General features: G+C 44.2%; 1 protein-coding gene across 2 annotated transcripts in view; it reads left to right on the top strand.

Annotated features, from left to right (window-relative positions):
- DNTT (DNA nucleotidylexotransferase) overlaps positions 1-23,235 on the top strand; it is a 37,902-nt gene extending 14,667 nt beyond the window's left edge. The window contains exons 5-11 of one of the 2 annotated variants that reach the window (XM_074339305.1): positions 4,497-4,568; positions 5,802-5,925; positions 9,433-9,565; positions 10,656-10,764; positions 14,711-14,956; positions 19,816-19,896; positions 21,813-23,235. In XM_074339305.1, the coding sequence (XP_074195406.1) occupies positions 4,497-4,568; positions 5,802-5,925; positions 9,433-9,565; positions 10,656-10,764; positions 14,711-14,956; positions 19,816-19,896; positions 21,813-21,899 (852 nt within the window). In that variant the 3' untranslated portion in view covers positions 21,900-23,235. Of the gene's footprint in view, positions 1-4,496; positions 4,569-5,801; positions 5,926-9,432; positions 9,566-10,655; positions 10,765-14,710; positions 14,957-19,812; positions 19,897-21,812 lie in introns of both variants that reach the window. The other variant, XM_074339304.1, reaches the window with a different exon arrangement.
- The last annotated feature ends 141 nt before the right edge of the window (positions 23,236-23,376 follow it).

Below are 23,376 nucleotides of genomic sequence, written 5' to 3'. Positions count from 1 at the left end.
ATGTACTGCAGACACTCAAAAGGACACTTCCACTCACCCAGTGTGCTCTTGGGGGGAGGATCTGTGGGCACGGGACCAAGCTCAGCCTTCGCCTTAGGAGCTTATGGACAGTATAAGGAGGATTTTAAAAAACTAATAACAGGAGAGTTGCAGTCAACATGGCACAGTAGGTAAATGCTGTTCTCACCTTCTCTCACAACCACATCGAAATTACAACTAACCTACAAAACAACCATTATTGATAATCACCTAAAATCTTGCTGACCCAAAGCCCTACAACTGAGGATGTGCAGAAGAAGCCTCCTAGAGACTGGTAGGAGGGACAGAGACGCAGACCAGGCTGGTCCCACACCCACGTGTGACCATTAAAAATCAGGAGGGATATCTTGGCTGTGCAGATCCTCATCAGAGGAGGGAGAGGTCCCAACGCCACCCCAGCCCAGGGTTCCAGTGCCAGGGAGAGGAGTCCCCGTAATTTCTGGTTGTGAAAACCAGCGGAGATTGTGACTGAGTGAAACAGACGGCAACTGCACCCCCAGCTTCTCCTCTTAAAGGAACCATGCAAGGACTTACCATCAGAATCACTGAGCTCCAGTGCTGGGGCAGCAGATGAAAAGGTGGCAGGGACATATGGTGGGGAACTGAGTTGTCTGGCTTAGGACAGGGGCTGGAGGGGCACCTTTCTCCTGGATGGAGAAGCTGGCAGAGGCCACTTCTTTTTTGTTGAGCCCTCCTTCTCCCCAGTGTGTATATGCAGTTGGCCACCATATCTGTGAGTCTCCATCAAGCTGACTAAAGCTGTTCATTTGCCACACCCTGGTGATTCGAGACACTGCCCAGCCCAACTTTAGGCTACACCCAAGCTACTTTCAGTGTCTTTTTCATATAAATCACCTGCCTTAGCTCATGCTGCAGATTTCCTAGGATTTCTCAAAGGTTTGTAGAGCCCAGATAAGCAACATCTGGCCTGAACATGTCCTCTACCTCTGACTGAGCAGCCCTAAGGCCAACACTAGTGGTAGCTGTCCTTGGTTTGCAGCTTAGCCTCTCAAGGTACGTCCACGTATGGTACAGGTGGAAGCCATCTGCAGATTTCTTTGTGGCTCCTGCTGGATGGACCTAGGTGGGGCACAGGCTGTGGCTGAACTTGACCAGCAGCGAATCCCCCCTAAGGTGGTCCTGGGGCTAGCGCCCCCAGTGGCCAGCTTTGAAATGAGCTAGAGCATCACCCAGCTGCCTCTAAGAATGACACACGCAAGGGGCAGATTGGGCAGGCACCAGTGCCCTGCTAAGGCAGATCCTACTCTGTAGAGTATGCCCCTGAAGCACAACTCCTCCACTGTAGTCTCAGCCAGTCTTCACAACCAATGAGCCCAAGGGTCAGTCCCTCTTATTGATGTGCAAATAGCAACCAAAGCTCAACTACAACAGGAGGGCACACACAACTCATACAAAGGACACACCTGGAGTACGTGGCTCAGATGACCAGAAAGACTGTGCCACTGATCCCCACAGCACACCTACTACAGAAAGCCACTCTACAAAGACCGGAAGACATGGCAGCCCTACCTAATACATAGAAACAAACACAGAGGGGCAGCCAAAATTGGGAGACAAAGAAACATGTCCCAAATAAAAGAAGAGAACAAAGCTCCAGAAAAAGAACTGAACAAAATGGAGACAAGCAATCTACCAGGCACAGAGTTCAAAACACTGGTTATAAGGATGTGCAGTGATCTCAGGGAGAACTTCAACAGAGAGGTAGGAAACATAAAAATGGAGATAGAAAACAAGAAAAAGAACCAGTCAGAAATAAAGAATATAATAATGGAAGTGAGGAATACATTACAGGGAATCAACAGTAGATTAGATGAAGCAGAGGATTGCACCAACAATGTAGAAGATACGGTAGCAGAAAACACAGCAAAAAGAAAAAAGAATCCAAAACATTGAGGACTGTTTAAGGGGCCTCTGGGACAACATCAAGTGTACAAATATTTGGATCATAAGGGTAACAGAAGGAGAAGAGAAAGAGCAAGGAATTGAAAATCTATTTGAAGGAATAATGACAGAAAACTTTCCTAAACTGATGAAGGAAATACATATACAAGCCCAGAAAGGCCAGAGAGTCCCAAACAAGATGAACCCAAAGAGGCCCACACCAAGACACATCACAATTAAAATGCCAAAGGTTAAAGACAAAGAGAGAGTCTTAAAAGCAGCAAGAGAAAAGCAGTTAGTTCCTACAAGGAAGGCCCCATAAAACTATCAGCTAATTTCTCAACAGAAACTTTGCATACCAGAAGGGATTGGCAAGAAATATTCAAAGAGATGAAAAACAATGACCTACAACCAAGATTACTCTGCCCAGCAAAACTACCATTTAGAATCCAAGGACAGATAAAGAGCTTCCCAGACAAGAAAAAGCTAATGGAGTTCATCACCACCAAACCAATATTACAAGGAATCTTAGAGGGCCTTCTTTAAGATGGGGGGGGGGGGGAATATATATATATATACATATATTTATTATATATGAATAATAAAATGGCAATAACTACATACCTATGAACAACTACTTTCAATGTAAAGGGATTAAATGCTCCAATTAAAAAATTGGGGGGCTGAGTGGATAAGGAAACAAGACCCTTACACATGCTGCCTACAAGAGACTCCCTTCAGATTGAAAGACATGAACAGACTAAAAGTAAAAGGATGGAAAAAGATATTTCATGAAAATGGAAACAAACAAACAAACAAACAAAAGGTGGAGTAGCAATATTTATACCAGACAAAATAGACTAAAACAAAAGCTATTACAAGAGACAAAGAAGTACCTAGTAATCCCACTTCTGGGTATTTGTCCAAAGAAGTCCAAAATGCTACTTCAAGGGGACATGCTCATCCGTATGTTCACTGCAGTATTGTTTACAATAGCCAAGATATGAAGGCAACATGGGTGTCCCTGAATGGATGAGTGGGTAAAGAAGAGGTGGTACATATATACAATGGAATATTACTCAGCCATAAAAAAGAAGGAAATATTGCCATCTGCAACAATATGAATGGACGTAGAGAGCACTGTGCTGAGTGTAATAAATCAGACAGCAAAAGACAAATGTCATATGATTTCACTTAAGTGGAATCTAAAGAACAAAATAAACAAAACAGAAACAAACTCATAGATACAGAGAACATTTTGATGGCTGTCAGGTGGGAGGAAGGTTGGGAATGGGTGAAAAGGAGAAGGGATTAAGAAGTACAAATTAGTTGTTACACAGTAGTCACGGGATGTACCGTGTTTCCCCGAAAATAAGACCTCACTGGACAATCAGCTCTAATGTGTCTCTTGGAGCAAAAATTAATATAAGACTGGTATTATATTATATTATATTATGTTATGTTATACCCAGTCTTATAGTAAAATAAGACCTGGTATTATTATATTATATTATATATTATATTATATCATATCATATCATATCATATCATATCATATCATATCATATCATATTATATTATGTAAGACCCGGTCTTATAGTATAGTAAAATGAGACTGGGTCTTATACTAATTTTTGCTCCAAAAGACATATTAGATCTGATTGTCCAGCTAGGTCTTATTTTCGGGGAAACACGGTAGGGTATAGCATAAGGAATATCATCAACAATATTGTAATAAATATGTATGGTGTCAGGTGAGTACTAAATCTATCGGGGTGATAGATGGGAGGGGGTTGGGGGCAGGGTGAAAAAGGTGACGGGGTTAAGAAGTACAAATTGGAAGTTACAAAATAGTCATAGGGATGTAAAGTATAGGGAATATAATCAATAATATGGTAATAACTATGTATAGTGCCAGGTGGGTACTAGTCAGGGGGTTACTTCCTAAATTACATAAATGTCTAACCACTATGCTATACACTTGAAACTAATATAAAATAATATTGAATGTCAATTCTAATTGAAAAATTTTTAAAGGAGGGGAAAGATCAATAATAATGTGTTAGCATGGTAGTGTCAGATGTTTGCTGGACTTATCATGGTGATCACTTCTTTAGCACAGGTAAATAATCAATAATGATAGTGCCAGGTGGGTACCGTTGAATAACTATGATGTGTACCTGAAAGTAATATAATATTGTATGTTAGTTATATTTTAATAAAAATCTTAACAAAAAAAGAAAATGATCATAAATATTTAGACACACTTTGGTCAGTGACTATTCTGGTTTGATGTTCTGTAGATTTGGACCCAAATCATTCTGAACCTTTATTACTGACGATTGTAAAACGATGCTTGGAAATATAATGACCTGGGATTTTCAATATTATAGAGAAATGTCTTATTTTCTCCAGATCAGCTAGGGAAACATCATCCACACAATGGGTGTGCATTTTATAAAAAAATCAAGCTACTAGAATCTATGAATTTGAAAGTCTTGGACTGTGATTGTCCAATATCACTAACTTAAAATATTTTTCAACTCTCCATACAGGAAATTATTGAAGATGGACAAAGTTCTGAAGTTAAAGCTGTGTTAAATGATGAACGATATCAGTCCTTCAAAGTAAGTGTGATTTTACTTATATTTATCAAAAACAGTTTTTCAGTGAATCCTCGTTCTTATTCTAGGTGATTATATTAGTCAGCTTGGGCTGCCCTAACAAAATGCCATGGACTGGGTGGCTCAAATAACAAATATTTCTTTCCTCACAGTTCTGGAAGCTGGAACTCTGAAATCAGGGTGCCAGCCTGGTTGGGTTTGGGTTAGGGCTCTCTTCCTGGCTTTCAGATGGCCTCCATTTCAATGTGCCTGCACATGAGAGTGTGCAAGCTCTCTGGTGTCTTTTTATAAGTGCACTAATCTCATCTTTAAGGCCCCACCCTCAGGACCTCATATAAACTTAGTCACTTCCCAAAGGCTCCATCTCCAAATACCATCACACTGGGGGTTAGGACTTCAGCATATTTATTTTTTGTGGGGAAGACAATTCAGCCCCTAGCAGTGGGCTAGGAAGCAGATGCCAACATACGTATGGGTGCTCAACCTTATTGCCATGCTATGGTAAGATACAAATTACCTTACCTTCCAGACGTCTGTCACTGATGGGGACAAACACCATGGGGACACTAGAACCACGGGACGAAACAACCTGCTCTTAAAGAGCAAACCTGCGTTGGAAAGATCCTTGCTGCATCCTTCTCCACTCTGAAGCAGGGTTCAGTACCTCCCAGTGTTTCCTCCCTTGCAGCTGCAGGAGGCAGGGACTTCTGCCAAGCCCTTCAGTTCAGAAGTGAAGCACAGGCCTGAAAGGTGGTTGTGGGCAGGAGCCCAGGCTTGGCGTGCACACAGACTGGGTGTGAGTCTGGGCTCTGCAGCTTACTCGCTGTGTGGCGGTGGAAAATTTTTACAACCTACATGCACATCCCTCTTTAAATTCAAGGATGAATATGCAGAGCATTCGTGTGTATAAGGGACGCTTGGCAAAGGGGAGGGCCCGATAGGGCTAGCTGTTGTCACACATCGACAGCACAGGCCATCCCACAGTCAGATTACACTGAAGCTTGTGCAGATGCCAGCGCCTGCCTCCTCATGTTTGTTTCATTTCTCAGAAAAGGATCCTTCTGAAACAAAAATGTCTCTAAAAAATCTCCATCACACCCGCACGCTTGTCATATCCAGGAGAAACTTGGTCCGACATTTACTTACACTTTTCTCAATCCCTTGACTTCGAAAGTATCATTTCATTGTCATAACGATTAATTTTAGAAACTAAAGGCAAGCCTTTCTCTGTTTCAGCTCTTTACGTCTGTATTTGGAGTGGGATTGAAGACATCTGAGAAATGGTTCAGGATGGGTTTCAGAACCCTGAGTAACATAAGGTCAGATAAAACCCTGAAATTCACACGAATGCAGAAAGCAGGTAAGTTGTTTCTCCTAAAAATCTCCCGTTGTTACCATGGGCTGGGCAGGATGCAGTAGAGCCGGAAGTCCGGTGAATGTCAACTCTAATCTTGGTGAGCTGGGTCACTTGTTTGGCCTCTTTTCATGCTCTGGTTGAAAGCACACGGCTTTTTGCCGTCAGACAGACCTGGATCCAAATCCTGGCTCTGGCACTCTGCAGCTCTGTGACCTTAGCAAGTCTGTTAAAATCTTTGGGCCTAAGTTTCCTCATCTGTAAAACGGCGATAACATTGGGACTTAAGCAGGATATAAATCAGGTAACACAGGCAAAGCCCCTCGCACTGTAACTGGCGCAGAGCAAATACGCTCTTCTTGTGGGCTGTTGTCATCCCTTTATCCAGTTGTCGAACCAGGTTGCCCTGTTGATCTGGTTCTGACTGAGCCGATCCTTCTGGACATCTGGGTCCCAGTGGGTAAGAGGCGTGGGTGAAGAGCAAAGGGCAGAAAGATGATATGGAGGACGGGGGAGTAAAGAATATTTGAACAAACTAGAGTTGTTGCCCGGCACAAGTATGGATCTGCTTCAGAAACTGTAAAACATCAGGACATAAAGAGAAACGGTGAACATCTAGATTAGATACAGGATCGCTCTACCCAACCAGACAAGAAACGACTATGTTGACACAAGTATCTGAAAGCGGGGGGGGGGGGCCAGAGGTTGAAGGTGGCTTGGTCACTTTTTATGGAGGGTCCTCATAAACTTTTTTTAAAATGAAGAAATGCTAATACAGGGTCAAAAAAATTGTACGTGTTTTAAACATTTACTTTTAACATGCAATAGAAATCCGATAAAATTGGGGTTTGAAAGGGAGTCACAACCACTCTAGTCCTGAGCACTACGGCTCTGAGTTGCAAAGAAAGACGAGTCGTCAACATTTTTAATGATGTTAAAGTAAGGGAATCTTCTACAAGAGGAAACCAGGAAGAGAGAGAAAAAAAAAAAGCTGTCTTCTGCTTAAGTTATGAAAAGAAACAAGCAACAGGAGAGGAAACAAATCAAATCTTGGTGGTTTGCACTAATGCTGCGATAGGAGACCCCTACTCATCTTTCATAACGTTGCTAACCTCTGAGAGATGGCGAAAAAGCTTTATAAGATACCACACGAGAAATAAAAGAATCTAAGAAAAAAAACAAAACAGTATTTATATTCTGGGTTCCTGAAAGTATACCAACCAGCTCTAGAGATGAAACTTATGTAACTTTACTAACAATTGTCACCCCAATAAACTTAAAATAAAATAAAAATGAAAAGAAATTTACATAAGTACTAAATATAAGTAGTAAGTGGCTTGGAATGATAGTAAGGACTTTCAACACAGAGAGAGAAATTTGGGGGAGGCAATGAGTGAGTGTTTGACTTAGATGAAAAACCCATATCAAATGACACCAAATGCTCTCAAGATCTAAGTAACTTCCAATTCCCCAGCTTTGTAAACTGGAATTTTCTCTTCCTCTTCAGCTCTTTGAGCCCACTGAGTGAAGCAGCTCGCTGAATCAATTAGTGATCACCATCAGACTGTTTAAAACTCTTGTATTATGCAGAATTCTAGGAATGCCTTCTTATCATAGCTTAAAACCTCTGGCTGTATGTATTCCGTTAGCTGCACTGCAATGAATGGCATTGTCAATGGGAATAGTTTAGATTACCGCCAAGGGTAAACTGATTGAACACATTGAAAATACGATCCATGGGTCAGATGGAAAACCTGATTCAGTTTTACCTAAAATTGCACTTGGTTTAGTTCCCTGAGAATTCACATATCACATTGGCCTTGAACAGTCAATGCCCGAAATATAATAGCACACATATAACATTACGCAGTGTAATAAGTTTCTGGTAATAAGTTAACCTCCCCAACCATACCAAAAGGAAGTTGCTTTCATGGGTGTCAACAAATTATTGTAGCCTCTCCAGGTCCCTACCTGATATCTGCACATTTTATTTAAAAAATTGTGAATCATGACTCTTGGGTTACATACATCCTGAGTAAGCAAAGGAATTGTATGGTTACCAGGTAAGTTGTACTTTGAATGTCAGTCATGATGAAAAATTTGGTATCAGTAAAAAGCTTAATGGAGCATTGCTGTTTATTTTTTTCCACACATTAATGAATTATGTATTTAATTTTATTAAATTGATATTTTTACTGTAGTAAGAACACTTAACATGAGATCTGCCTTCTTAGAAATTTCTTCCCCATTGGTACCATAACTAGTTATCCATTTCCTATTGATGGACATTTGAGTTATTTCCAGTTTTCAGTTATGAAAAAAGAAAAGGTGTTAGGAATATTGTTGTACCCGTGGATATATGTCCTCACCTCCCTCGTGCATATATATAGGAGTGAAATTGCTGAGTCAGAGGAAAATAGCTATTTATTTAGCACTAGTAGATACTATCTAACAGTTTTCCAAAGTGGTTGAACCGCTTTACACTCCCACTAGCACTGTGTGAGATTTTCAGTTGTTCCACATCCTCACTCATACTTGCTATTGACAATCTTTTCTGTTTTATCCATTCTGGTGTACGAATAGTGTTATCTTATTGTAGTTTTAGTTTGCATTTTTCTAGTGACCTTTTTAAGTGCTTCTTGGCTAATTCCTCATCCAAGAGGTGCCTGTTCAAGTCTTTTCCCTTTTTAAAAGTGTGTTATTTTGTCTTTCACTTACTGATTTGTAGGAGTTAGTTTATATTCTGGATGTAAATCCTTGGGCCGACAGATGAAATTCAAATATCTTCTCCCAGTCTGTAGATTGCTTCTTCACGTGCTTAATAATGTCCTGGGATGAGCCAAGTTCTCATATTTAATGAAATTCAAATTATCAATCTTTTTGTTATAGTGGTTTTCACTCTGTTTTAGAGATATTTGCTAACCCACAAAAGTATTAGGATATTTTCCTGTTTTTCCTTCAGAAGCCTGATTCTTTTAAACCTTTGCGTTTCGGCCTTTGACCCACATCACATTAATTAACACATTTTAAGTGTACAATAGAATGTCATTAATGACAGGCACGGTGATGGACAACAGATCTCTAGAAGGCAAACCTACCCTCTTCCTGTTCTTGACTTTAATTCTTTAATTCAATTATCGCTTCCAATCCTGACCCTTCCCATCCCTCTTTATGCACTGTCTTCTTTAAATAATGGGGCACAGCTTATTGATCGGGAGGGCTGGTACTTCAATAGGAAGTCAGATCTGAACAGCTTGGTTTCTACAGGGATATGAAATACTGCCTCTTAGTCAGGAAATTGTAAGGCTTTCCATCAGAAAGCAAAGAGCCATTGTTATCATGAGAAGTTCACAACCAAGAGAACAGAAATAACTGGTCTCTGTGCAAACTGTTTGGTGTTGATGCCCGTGGCCATGTTAGCTCCGTGTGGGGGCAGAATCCCACCCCGCTGAGGGCTGGTTGTTTCACACAAGACATGTCCCTCTCTCCACTGATGTGTCCAATGCCTCTCAGGATTCCTCTATTACGAAGACCTTGTCAGCTGTGTGACCAGGGCAGAAGCAGAAGCGGTCAGTGTGCTGGTTAAAGAGGCTATCTGGGCATTTCTGCCGGATGCCCTCGTCACCATGACAGGAGGATTCCGGAGGTAAGGGGGTCTGCTTCTGTCTCCCCTGCTCTAACACCTTCAGTGGCTCCCCATGTTCAGAGTTCAGTTCTGAACATGGCACAAAATGCCTAGGGTGGTCTGGCGCCAGCCTCTCTCTGAACCTCATGTTTCACTTCAGCAATCCTAAATGGCTGTCATTCTGCACACACGAAGCTATGTCTTGCCTCTATGACCTTGCTGTCAGACCTTTCTGTTTGTACTGTCTGTCTTCAGATCGTCACCTGGCTGACTTCTCCTTTGTCCTTTAAGACTCAATTCAGATGCCACCTCCTCCAGAAAGCCTTCTTTGACTCCGTCCTCCCCATGCTGGGCTAGGCACCCTCCTCAGTGCTTTCTGGACAGCTGCCCAGTAGTTTGTTTGTATGCGTGCTTTCCCCAAGTTTTTAGAGCTTAGTGCTCCATGAGGACCAGTGCAGGGTGCCTGGCACAAAGTAGGCACTCAAGAAATATTGGTTGAGTGAATGAATGAATGAATGAATGAATGAATAAACTCTTCACAGAGATATGTGCTGTTGTTGGATACTGAAGCCTCTGTTTCAGAAAGAGACTCCTTCCCTCTCACACCCTCCCTAATTCTCCCTGTGGCCATCTTACATGGTGGCTGTTGGCTGTTCTGGCAAGCGGGATTTGAGGTGAGGAAGAAAGTGGGAAGAGAAGATCAAATCTAAGAAAATGCCCTTAATCTATGTCATAATTCCAAGAGCCCTATCTTACGTTATATGAATATAGTTCTTGGTTTGCTTGTTGTCATACTTGTCTGTGTGTGGAGAGGGGGAAGGTGCATGGGTGAGGGTTATAGAGGAAATAATCTTTGTCATTTTTTACCCAGGTGATCAGATACATAATGCATGATTTTTTATTTTTTCTGTGTCATGTATTTATTTTGCAAGGAATAGAGTTGTGCAACCAAGGATATTTTGTTTTTAAAAAAAATGTCATGAGCATTTTGTGTTGCAAACCTTAAGGATATAAAGGCATATAAACAAAGGTGACTTTTAAAAGTTAAGAGCTAAAAATCCAATTTATTTCCATTTTATGCTGTGTTGTTGTTATTGTTTTTTTTATTCAGGGGTAAGAAGATTGGGCATGATGTAGATTTTTTAATTACCAGCCCAGAATCAACAGAGGAAGATGAACAACAACTTTTACCTAAAGTGATAAACTTATGGGAAAGGCAGGTAAGATGAAAAATCAAAAGTAGATGTTTGGACACTCAAGCATTATATTAATACTCTTGAATTTTACATTATTTGCCTCATAATTACATAATGAGCACCTAATTGATTCTCAATTATTTGCAACAGCTATCACAATGTCACCTGACACACAATGAGATGTACCCACTTTGGGTCCTAGCGTCCATGTTACGGATACGTACCTTGTTTAAACACCTTGTCCTATAACTGAAGGGGCCGAGTTAGTTTTGTCTCTGCCTTGGACATGCAGAGGTATTAAACCTCTAAACAAAATGAAAAGCATGTGCTGTGAAGACCTGGGAAGTGTGAGAAGAGGCAGAGCAAGTGTAAGGGTTAGGCAGGAGGGCTAAGACTGGGATAAAATCAGTCTAAGAGGTGGTGCTGGCACACTGAACTCTACGCTGGTCAGTGACCACTTTGACCTTGTGCTGAGATGGGAAGAAGGAAACTAAGGAGGGTAACTTGGGCCCAGCAGAGGTCATGGCTTAGGGCCTCCTATCCACTGAGGAGATCAGATTTGCCACAAGCCGCCTATCGCCCACTGGTGAAAGCAAAGGATCACCCTGCAGCCAGAGCCACCGGAAGGGACCTGACCCCTGCTGGACTCTAGTGAGAGCTCCACTTCCTAAAGAGACCAGAGGGCTCTACCCAGGGACCCGGAGGAGCCTGGGGCTGGGGTTTTTCTGGCACAGCCTTATCCTCCCTGACTGATGCAGCTTCTGCTGGGGGTAGACCAGGCTCCTTGATATGCCAGAAAGAGAAGCCCTCAGATAAAGTGAAAATAAGAGTTAGACACACACAACCCTGAAACAAGCAGCACCAGAAGTGAAGACCCAACTTTGGAACTAAATGCAAATTCACCTGTGAGGCCATCCAAAGCCCTCTCTGTCTCTCTCAGGAGAGGGAACCCAGGGGGGCCAGGGGCCCTGGGAGTGAATGTAATAGGCCAAGCCAGGGGAAGGCAGGACAGCTACACCTGGGTGTGCCCCACTACTCTGCTCAAACAGGAAAGATGAAAAAATTCTTATGGATAGACAGCACGACTCAGGGACCCAGCTAGCTGAGGCTTGGGTGGAGAAGGCGCTGCCTCTCTCCCCACCCCAGGGCTCCTGCGAGACCTTGGCTTGACCTTGGTTTACAGGCACCATCCTCTGAGACTGTGCAGCCCAAGACAGGGAAGGGGTGGGGACATGGTGACAGGAGTCTTCTTTTCACTGGTCTTACCTCAGTTTTGAGGCATACTGCTGGTCCCCGAGCAAAGAAATAGGCAGGCACCAATGGAGGCTGACATGAAACATGTGGGTTTTAGACTTGGAATTTTAAAAACACAACCCTGCCATTTATTGGCTGTATGACCCAGGATGCTTGCTTAATCTTTCCAAGCTTCTCTTTCCTCACCCGTAGAACAGGGATAACAAACCTTTCCCGTTCTGTTAACGGGGAGGATTAACTGACAGAATGCCTGACACATGCCTAACAAATGGGGGCTGATATCCTGATCTCTCATGCACACTTATTTCTTGAACTCTGCTGCCAGGTGAGGTGACCCAGGAGAGAGGAGGTGCAGGCCCTCGTCCTCTCTCGTGGACAAACAGGGCCTCAGGGAGGAGACGCCTTGGAGTAGTTAGTGTCCCAGCTCTGCTTGCACCCCTGCAGCCCCAGGCCTGGCCCCCAACACCTCAGTTGTGAAACCAGCACACGAGTTCTTCACGTTTGACTTCCACCTCGACTCACTCCTAACCCCTTCCCTGCTTGCCTAAAACTGCCCTTTCCGGATTGTCATTACATCCCGCACAGGCACACGTGTGGACCTACTCATACACATCCAATGTTTTAAAACACCTGCAGAGCAGAGTGAACAGCCCATAGGGATTGGTGTGGGCCGCCTAGCACATGACTCTATGTGATTCTAGTAGGAGACCTCATGGTCAGGGGTGGGAGAAAGAGGGAAAAGAGCTTAGAAATGATCTCGGGGTGAGGTCTCCATCCCAAAGACTCCATTAGCTTGAATCTCACTGGCCACCAGCATTTCAATCCAAACAGGGGAGGGCTGACTACGTGTGGTTTGGGTTCACACCACGTGAGTGGGACCTTGGTACAGGGCCCCTGACTCTTCCCTGTGGCCACATCCCCAGTTTATGGAACTGCTGAGTGATTGACAGTATTGACAATCATTAGAGAGCAAAGAATATTTTTGTGTTGAAAAATGGATTTGACTTTGAATGGGGAATGCAGAATCTTCTGAGAAAGTGTTGGAGGGAATTGAAACCATAGGGTGGGTGGATCGTATCAAATCAGCCTCGAGCTGCAGCCTTGCCGCCCTCCCTGCTCGGTTGGAGGGAGACTGGGACTAACTGCCAGGCAATGGAGCCTCCTTCTTTGTGAGAGGGGAAGCTAGGAGCCAAACACAGGTCTCCTGCCCCATGTCATCCATGCTGAGAGCTTGTCCCCTGGGGAGGGAGGAAGCAAGGAGCAGGGAAATGCCTCCCTCCTTGCCAGGAGTCCCTCAATTTCCAGTAGAAAAAGAAGACCACGCTGATGTAAAATCCAGTCCACTTGTGGGTATGATGAGGAAGCTAGAGCCCAAACCTTCAAGAGTTTTCAAAGAAGGAAGAAGTTTCCTAAAGAGAATGGGGGGCAACAAGGAAGGAAACTGTAGAAAACAGAGATGCCCTCAGACAGCCCAGGCCAGAGAGCGGAGGCGACCACAGGGGTTGAGTGTGTGTTTGACAACCGTGCGCTTCACAGACAGAACTGCCTGGATGTGCAGAGAGGAGCAGGCCATTCACGGGATGCACCGGGAATACCCTGCAAAACTCAGAGCAGTCCCCTAGCAAAGCTAGCCCCTTGCCTGTCCCAGCCAGAGCGTCACCACCATGTGGAGAGAGTGTAAACACTGTTAGAAAGCCAGCTTTGTGGAGTTTTCTGGGGGGGAGGCGAAGGCGGGTGCAGGGGGAGGTGTTTTTGCAAATCTGGCTCCAAAGTGAGACTTGTTAATATGTTAATAGCTCACTTTTCAAGTGTACATAATTCAAACTTACACCAAAGGCTGCTATCGTGTACTAATTTTAGTAAGTTTTATTAAAAAGTGGAATTGTGTTTTCCCGAGTGGGTTATTAGATTTAGCCACAGCAATATCTGTCACCGCCCCCAGAGGCTCTTCCTGACATCGTGCTCCTCCCCCCCTTCAAATGGTGTCTGTTCTTCCTGACACCTTTCCTGGGGGACGCACTGAAGGGTGAAGAGCTCCTTCTTTGAGATCAGCAAAAGGAACCGTGTCCCCTCCTCAAAGCGTTAGGTCGAATTGAATGTCTCATTGCAGAAAAAATGTAAAGCATTTCTAATAATAATAAACTGAACCAGTCATGTCCACAACGTGGTCCTTAGACCAGCGGCATCAGCATCACCTGGGAACGTGTTAGAAATGCACATTCTGCACCCTCCCTCCCCTCCATTGAATCACTCTGGGGACAGGGCCCTGCAAACTGTGCTGTAAACAAACTTTCCAAAATGCCTCTGATAGAATTTGAGAACCTGTGACCTAAAGAATAACAAATCTCACTCCCTAATAGCTATGATTGAATTGTCTTGAGGCTGTTGGCTCTTTTAGTTGCCACTCAGATTTAGCAGTTAATTGCATGTTTCTGCTTCTCCTTACTATACATCTGCCCTGTCTGTGCCGTGAGGAATCCCCCCTGAGCAGGTAAATTGGAGGATGGCAACTTACTGGACACATCTTGGAATCACTAGTTAACTTGGAGTCACCAGTTATAAAGTTAACTTTCTAACGAGGCAATGTTAAAGAGATGAGGCTAGTTGCGAGCACTGGCCTGCCATCAGAACTTGGAGGTAGATTCTCCCACAGCCTCTCTATCCATGGACCCTATCCAGCGGGGTCTCTTCCTGATGGCTTTCTGTTTCTTTTCAGGGATTGCTTTTATACTATGACCTTATGGAGTCCACATTTGAAAAGTTCAAGTTGCCTAGCAGGAAAGTGGATGCTTTAGATCATTTCCAAAAATGCTTTCTGATTTTAAAATTGCACCATCAGCGAGTGGACAGTGGCAAGTCCGGCCAGCAGGAAGGAAAGACCTGGAAGGCCATCCGTGTGGACCTGGTCATGTGCCCCTACGAGTGCCGCGCCTATGCTCTGCTGGGCTGGACTGGCTCCCGGGTAAGTGCTACCTGAATCAGTGGGACAGCGGCTTAGAGGCGTGACAATGGCCTGGAGGCGGGGTGACAGGGAGTGGATCCGTGCCCAGAAACCTCTAAATCCAGCATTCCACCTGCACATGGTCAAGTGTGACAAATTAGTTTAGAACAGTCAGTCTCAAAGTGTGGTCCCCTAACCAGCAGCATCAGCCTTACCTGGGAACAGGTTATACGTGTAAATTCTCCACCCCACCCAGACCTACTGAACCAGAAACTCTGGAGGTGGAGCCAGCAATTTGCATTTCAAAAAGCCCTCCAGGTGATTGGGATGCAGCTGAAATGAGAGAACCATTGAAGTAGAGAAAGCAGCAAGCTGGCTAAGAGCACAGGTTTGGCCATACCAGACCCAGTTACACGTCCCTGCATTGCCTCTTACCAGCTGGATGATCCAGGACCAGTTCCCTATGTCCTTTAAATTTTGTTTTCCCATCAGGAAAGTGAGGGTGGTGACCTCAGCTACCTCCCCAGGCTTCAGGGACTCAATGAGGTGAAGCCGGCCGGGCCCTCAGCACACACCAGGCACATACATGGTCAGTGCTGGCCAGGTGGCAGCTCCCAGCTCCAGTCATGTTACAGCCACAGAGATGGCGCCCCTGATTTGAATCTCAGCGTGTCCTCCATCCTCTGAACTAAACCCCCCCATACTATTTCACCAGTATCCCAAAGCAGCTGGCTGTTGCTGTAAAAGAAACGAGTCCTTGGAGGGTTTTATATGGATGAATGACATAACACAAAATAATTGTCCTCAACCTTGGGTTAAATGTCAGGTGTCTTTGCTTTGGGGCCAGAATTATTTCAGCACAGCATCTTAGCACCAGAATTTCTTGCCCTAATCAAAAATATTGGCTGGCATCTTTTATTCATAAAAATTAGAAAAGCCGATGAAGCAATATATCATAAATGCTGTTTGTTTGATAGACATAAATCTTTGGGAATGTAGAGTCTGTTGAGAAAAGGGAAAGTTCCAAAAAGAAGTCCAAGGTTATACAAGGTCATGCCAGTTAGGAATCACTGGAAGAAATGGTTGCCCTTTGTCCATTTTATTTTTAACACGGATGTATTTTCAGCCCATTTTAGTCTCTTCTCTGAGTTCTCTGAATTTACTGCCATTGGTTCTGTGGGCACTGACAGAACACTAAACTCTGCCACTATTTAGCTAAGTGACTTTAAACAAATTATTTAACCTCTTCAAGCCCAGTTTCTCCATCCGTATTGTGGATAACAGTGCTGCCCACATCCTAATGTTGCCATTGAATTAAGTGAGATGCTGCATGTGTTTAAGTGTGGGAAGGGCTCAGCAAATGGTAGCTACTTGTGTTATTATCTTTAGGCCCCCACTTACCTGACCACTGAATGTGGTGTGTTTTGTCCCCGGTGGATACATGTGGGTGGGTGACGGGGATTAGGTCTAGTCTAAAATGTTGTAGGTGAGAAATTCAATTTTACCTTTTTACCCAAAGATTTCAGGGCCTGGCAAATGTTCTCAAGACAAATTCAAGTCATCCATGAATCTCACCTCAGCTTGGGGTCATTCATTTACCAAGTTGTCTGAGTACTAAACTGACTAAGCTTCCTTGGGATCTTTGTAGCCTAAGGATTTCCTGAGCAGAATACATACGTCCATAGGGACACATTAAGCTGAGATTTTTCTAGAGCCGTTCAGGTATGGTGCAACTTCTGGACTGGGCAATCAATAGTTAAAAACCAAAGGAAATTTCTATTTTCCTCTCAATCATGTTTCTTCAAAATAGATCTGCTTAATTTGTCAACGTGACTTGATTTGCCGAGATTCCTTCAAGAGTATTGTCCATGTTTTGTGTCAGGTGCTGGGAGAAAACACGGCCTCTCCACTGGAAACACATAGATGACTCATTCGCCAGGAGTCTAGGCTAACCCAGACCCTTTACTAACCCAGATGGCAGCCCTTCACCAACTTTAAAGAGCATCTCTTCCTTAAGATACCTTTCTGTCATTTTCCAGAAAATTGTCATAATACACATGCATATCTGCAAAGACTACAAATGTGATTGGCACCCTCTAGAGTTTTCACAGTGTATGTCATGCAGGGTGTCATGCGGGGTCTCTGGTCCCACTCCCAACATAATGCAGGACATGGTGAGGCCAAAAAGGAACACCCATGGAGCCACAGACAGGGGAGTCATACCACTATATTCTCGCTGGCGGCTGGGTTGGAGACACAGGAAGCAGGAGCCACACTATCCGCAACCTGCCATCTGCTTCTCTGCCAACCAACCCCACTTGCTAACTGCAATCTGCAATCCACAATCCGCCTGGCTTGCTAGCGTAGCCACCACAGTTATATCAATGGCTAATGGCTAACTGGTAACAGCTGATGGCCGTCTACTCCCTGAGCCAGCACCTTTCCACATGTGGCTGAGAGCCTGGAAACTGCTCTCTGGGACTCTGTCCCCACAGTAGACGACTTGCACAACTGTATGTAGCAACCCTCTGAAATTTGTTGTGACTAATGATACAGCCAGACTGTAGTACCATCGCCCCTGCTTGATGTTCAGCTTTCTTCATCTGAAACAAGAGACAACATGCTTGCCATGCCTATCTCACAGGGTTGCTGGGAGAAACTAGAGGTTTTAGGGCAGAAGGCAGGACTGAGTCTGAGTCCTAGCTCTATCACCAGCTGTGTGGCCTCTGGTAAATTACTTAGGCTCTCTGGGTCTCCTTTCATCATCTGAAAAATGGGGCTGATAACAGTGCTAACTTCACAGGATTATAATGAGAATTATATGAGACAGTGCTTTCACCTGAGCACAATTTTGAGTTCAGTTATGTACTTAAAAGTGTTCTTCAAGAGGTGATGTTAAGCTCTTTTAGAAGCAGTTAAGTACTAGCCATAACAGAGCATATCAGAAAATTAATATGAAGTAAGAACTCTGTCCAGTGTTAGGCACAGAGTAAACTGCCCATAAATGTTAGCTAGGATAGCATTACCCGGAGGATGGCCACAACCTTCCCAACTGGTCTCCCTGCTTCTGCCCTGCCCTCAGCGAAGCGACCCTGTTACAACGTAAATCAGGTCAGGTCACTGCCCTGTTTGAAACCTTGCAGGGGCTCCCCATTTAATTGAGAGGAAATGCTGCAGGTCTTACAGTGGCTCACAAGGCCCTGCACGATCTCCGCACCCTTTTATTTCTCTGAACTCCTCTCCTACTGCTCTCTTCCTAAGGCCTCTGTTCCAGCGGTTCCCTCTGCCTGGGTGCTCTTCCCCCAGAATCCACTTGGCTAACTCCTTCACCTCCTTCATGTCTTTGCTCAAACCCCACCTTCTCAATGAGGCTTGTCCTGTGCCCAGCGCTTACCTGTTTTAACGTATCTTATAATTTATTTATCCTGTTGCTGTGTCCTATCTGTGTCCCCTGCTCACGTCCAAGCCCCATCAGGGCAGACGTCATTGTTTTGTTCACGGTTATGTTCCAAGCACCCAGAATATACCTGGCACATAGTAGATGCTCAATAAATATTTGTTGAGTAAATATTATTACTCTGCAAATGAATGACATTGTTATAAGTCCTAACAGTCTATGGGAAAATGCCCCTGAGGTTTTAGCAGAGGAGTCCAGGAATATACCTCTCCCCACACAGAACTGGGGAGCCTCTCACTGCCCCCCCCATTCCCTCTTTCTCCAGACTCCCCAACACACAGTGTGAGCAGCCATTATTCTGAGTTCTGTGGGGGGCACTGGAAGAAAGTGGCCCAGTACTGGGGAGACGGCCCTGTGCTAAGCACCACTCCACTACTTTCACAGACCAGCAACTACAGCAGCACCCAGAATCTACAGCACCCTCCTCAATTCTTTCACAACCCTGGCTTCCCTTCCGCCGCATTATAAAGGACTTCTGGTTGGAAAGTCTGTCTTCTCACACACTCAGGTGATGGTCTAGAAGGGCAGTTCCCAGCCTCAGCCCGCTTTCGTATAATACGAGGAAATGGTTCCTTGCCACTAGAGGGCGCAACTATTCCTTACTTTCTTCCCATTCCCACATGGAAAGGGCAGTATTTCTACATCTATGCTTCTCCCAGGAAAATTAACCTCAATGACAACTTCATTTGTTGCCCTCCTTTTCCAAGTACTTCCTGTCCTCTAGCTTAGGTTTCGGCTTTTGCTGCCTGCAGCCTCAGAGTCCTCGCCTGATCATAGGAGATGCTACTCTGGGGCAGGTGGTAGGGCAGGTGGTTCAGACCATCAGTTTTAAAGAATGTCATATGAGAAGATGTTAGAGCCAGAGGTGACTTTACTCAGGCACTTCATCCATTCGCCCATTTAAACAGCCAAGATTCAGAGAGGCTGGGTGACTTGCCGAGAGATGCACTGCCAGATAGGGACAAAATCCAGGCTGGAATCTGGGTCTCCTGACTCCTTAGCCTCTTTTACAATAATGATATTCCAAACTATTATTTATCCAGCATTTACTCTGGACCAGATGTTATTCTGGACATAATCCTCACACTATTTATTTATTCATTCAACAAACATTTGCCACCCATCTTACATGTGCCGGGCATATTGGAAGAGGAATATCGTTATGAACCAAACAAATCAGATTCCCGATTTCAGAGCTTACGTCTAGTGTGGGAGTGTGAGCACAGAGCTCTGTCATCGTAGAGCTTTGCCCTGAGGGAGAACATCGCTTTGAGAACATCTAGTGGAGTTTAATTCCATTTAGTGGAGTATTTAATGTTGAGATAGATGTTTCATTATAGGGATTTAGATATCTTTAAACACATAATACTGAAGACATTCTGGACTAGATAGTAACTTATTTTAATTATCTCTTGTCCAGCAGTTTGAGAGAGACCTCCGGCGCTATGCCACGCACGAGCGGAAGATGATACTGGATAACCATGCTTTATATGACAAGACCAAGGTAGAGTTGTCTCCCTGAGATGGGCTACTTTGACCCTCATCCCCAAGTCTGGCTCCCTGAGCACTTTTCCTTGTAGTGTCCAGGTTCAATTTCCTTTGCCCTGAGAGTCCTGTTCCCACAGAACACAGCTGAGAGAAGTTGGAAAGATTCTGACAGGAGCACAGCCCCCAGCTGGCCCAGAATGCACCTCAGGGGCATTGAGCTCAAAGATGATGAGCTCATGGGGCCCCCAGAACCAGTCCAGCACTGAACATTAATTGAGTTTGGTATATCTTTGATATTTGCAATGAGTAACTCCAAAGAAAACCAAAGATCCCCCCTAATCACAAATACCACTCAAGCACCACTCAAATGCAGTGGGTGGTAGCCTTTTGAGTGAATAGTATGTCATTAATGAGAGTCTGTTGCAAGAAGGAGAGCAACAGAGCTGCCCTGGGATGTAGCTGAGTGGTCAGCTAGTCTCACTCACCAGCCATGTGACTCATTGGGCGGGCTAGCCATGCAATGGTCATGATTCAAATTCATGCGCCAGCAAAATGATAAATTACTGTATGAATTATGAAGAGTTAAATATTCAACTGTTAAATCCACAAGTACCAAGGTCTACTGTTCTTACAGTGGTCAAGGACACTGAGATCTGAGGGGAAAGGAGACATAAAATAACTAAAATAGTTTCTGCCCTCCAGGAGCTTATAGTCTAAATAAGGTGTATTTAGTTAACACTGTCTCAGTTACAAGTGTCAGAAACCCAATCCAAAATGGCATAGGCAAAAAAGGGGGGATTTGGCTTATATACTGCAGCATCCAGGGTCATATTTACTTCAGGTGTGGCTGTATCCAAGTGCTCAGGCGGTTTGCCTCAGTGTTGGTTTCATTCTTAGGCAGGGTTTTCCCATGAGTCCCATCCTTTCAGCTTAGCTACCCCAACAGCGAAGAGCCCCTTTCCTAGTAGTTCCAGCAAGAGTCCTAGCTGATGCTCATTGGCCTGGCCTGGGCCATGTGCCCATCCATGAACCCATGACTGTGGCTCTGATTGGCCAGGCTTGGATTGTGTGCCCCTCCCTGGAGGTAAGACCAACCCCACCTGACCCTCATGGACTGGGATTAGGGAAGGAGGGTTTCCCAAAGAAAAATCAAGGTGCTGCTGTCAGAAGCGAGGGCTGTGGATGCTAGCAGGAATGCGTCAGATGTCGAGCGTATGAGTGGAGCATGTGAGTAGAGGCAGATTCACATAACCTTACTTAGGAATACTTACAGATTGACATAGAATAAATAGTTCAACATAAGCAAGTGTCTCCTGTGTGCCCAACACTGTGCTACAGACAAGAAGGGATGGAGGAGAAGTGGTGCTTGGTCTTAAAGAGATCACGTGGTGGGAGCCTGGTGGGGGTGAGGGCAGGTGTGGAAGGCCAGGAGGAAAACCAAACACCTACAAGTATCCTGTAATTGCCACTCCCCGTTACCTAGAGCAGCAGTATTTAATTCTGATTGCACATTGGAATTACCCAGAGCTTTTAAATAGATCGATGACAAGAACTCTCCTGAGATTCTGATTTCATTAGACTGGAGTATAGCTCAAGCTTCAATGTTTTTTAAAAAAACTTCTTCAAGTGGTTCTAATGAGCAAGTGTGGTTAAGAACTACAGCCCCATAGGAAAAACACCAAGTGCCTTTAGCTGAATATGTAAGGCTGTCATAATTTTACCTTAATTTATTAAGTGATATACTTTGGGGTGGGACAATATAAAAATTACAGAAGTCAGTTAAGAAGGGCTTTTATGCTCAGAAGAAGGAATTATGTTTTGGCAATAATTCATTCTGACAAGACAGGTTTACAAGTAAAACTTTCACTGTGTCAGCACTGAGATGGTTAACAAAAATACCTGAATGCACGTATTTTTTTGTTATGCTTTCAGAGGATATTTCTCAAAGCAGAAAGTGAAGAAGAAATTTTTGCACACCTGGGATTGGATTACATTGACCCATGGGAAAGGAATGCCTAGAGTTACCAACATTGTTTTCTGTTTGTTTTTTGTTTTGTTTTGTTTTTCAGGTTAAATAAATTAGGCTTCATAATATAGTGAAAAATGCCTTAGAAAGTTGCGGATTCTTTAAGTCTCACTGAAATGCAGATTGCTTCTAGAAATAGTTTTGGAAACATGACAAGGCACCACCTGGTAATGGGTTATGCTCTAATAGGCCATTTGTACAACTGTTGCTTAGACTTCACAATGCATGCTGCCTTAGAAACTGTGTTGTAATTGGTGGCTCCTCTCCAGGGAAGCTCATCAAAGCCCACTTTGCCCATCGTGTAGATGAGATACTATGTAGTTCCAATAAAAATAGGAGGACACAAGATGGTGGAGTCTTCATTTTTTCACTCAAATATTATAAAATACTCTTAAATAAAAATGTAACAAAATGGAAAAATACAGTTTAAGATTTATCTCAAGGGGAGAAACAGGTGTCATAAGATCAGCAATTCCAAGGCAGGAATCACGGAACGAGGTGGTCAGAGCTTGATGTCTGAAATCCACATCTCTCCATTATATTAGCCTCTTTCCAAGAGAGGACTGGAAAACAAGGGAACAAAAATGAACAACAAAATGACAATGCCAGAGATAAATGGCTGCTGGTTAGCCTAACAGGTAGCCTAACAGCGACCTGGTGGAGAAGATGGACAATACAGGCTTAGAAACTGTGGAGAGAGCCCTGTGGCTCGGGAGGCCAGGAACCCTACCAGAGGAGGAAGGATCCGAGCAGGTGTGAAAGGATGGGAAGATCTGGAGCACACCTCTCTTTGCTCCAGGCTGGAACTTTATCAATTAGGTTGGTGAGTAGTGCAACTCAGCCTTCCCCAGTGCCTCCTGCTTTGGGAGCAGAGCGCCCTCTGGTGGCGAACAGGAGAACCTTTGACGGCAAGTATTATACAACATGATTAAGGCATATCACGTAAGCCCAAGAATATTAAGCAGGACCTTGGAGACCTTCTAGTCCATCCCCCTCGTTCAACGGAAGACAAACCAAGGTCTAAAGAGAGGCACCGGCCTGCCCAACACCACACAGTTAATGTCAGAGCTTTTGCTGATTCAGCAGAGGATATGCATTTGGGCTGGGTTCCCCTAATTACCAGCTGTGTGGCCTTGGATAAGTTACCTAACCACTCTGAGCCTCGATTTCCTCTTTTGTGAAATCAGGATGATAATGAAGCCTCTCGTCGTGTCTGCTGGAAGATTGAGGTAATGCAATAAAATGCTTGATTTGGCATCTATTTGGATTGGGAAAGATTAAGGAACAAGTTCATAATTACCTTGGGTGAAGGGACATCTAAGAATATTGTCAGTAAAAGTACCAGCAGTAAGTACCAAGTCCCTGAAGATAAAACAGGAGGTGGTGAAGATTAAGGCCAATGTCCTGGCTCTTGGACTCCCAGACCCGAGGCTGCCTGGACCAGCTGAAACTCTCTAGACACCAGGCCGA

The sequence above is a fragment of the Rhinolophus sinicus genome, linkage group LG07, assembly GCF_036562045.2.
Source record: "Rhinolophus sinicus isolate RSC01 linkage group LG07, ASM3656204v1, whole genome shotgun sequence".
Lineage (NCBI taxonomy): Eukaryota > Metazoa > Chordata > Mammalia > Chiroptera > Rhinolophidae > Rhinolophus > Rhinolophus sinicus.
The sequence above is the reverse complement of the archived record's forward strand: the minus strand, read 5'-3'. Positions and strand labels throughout refer to the sequence as shown.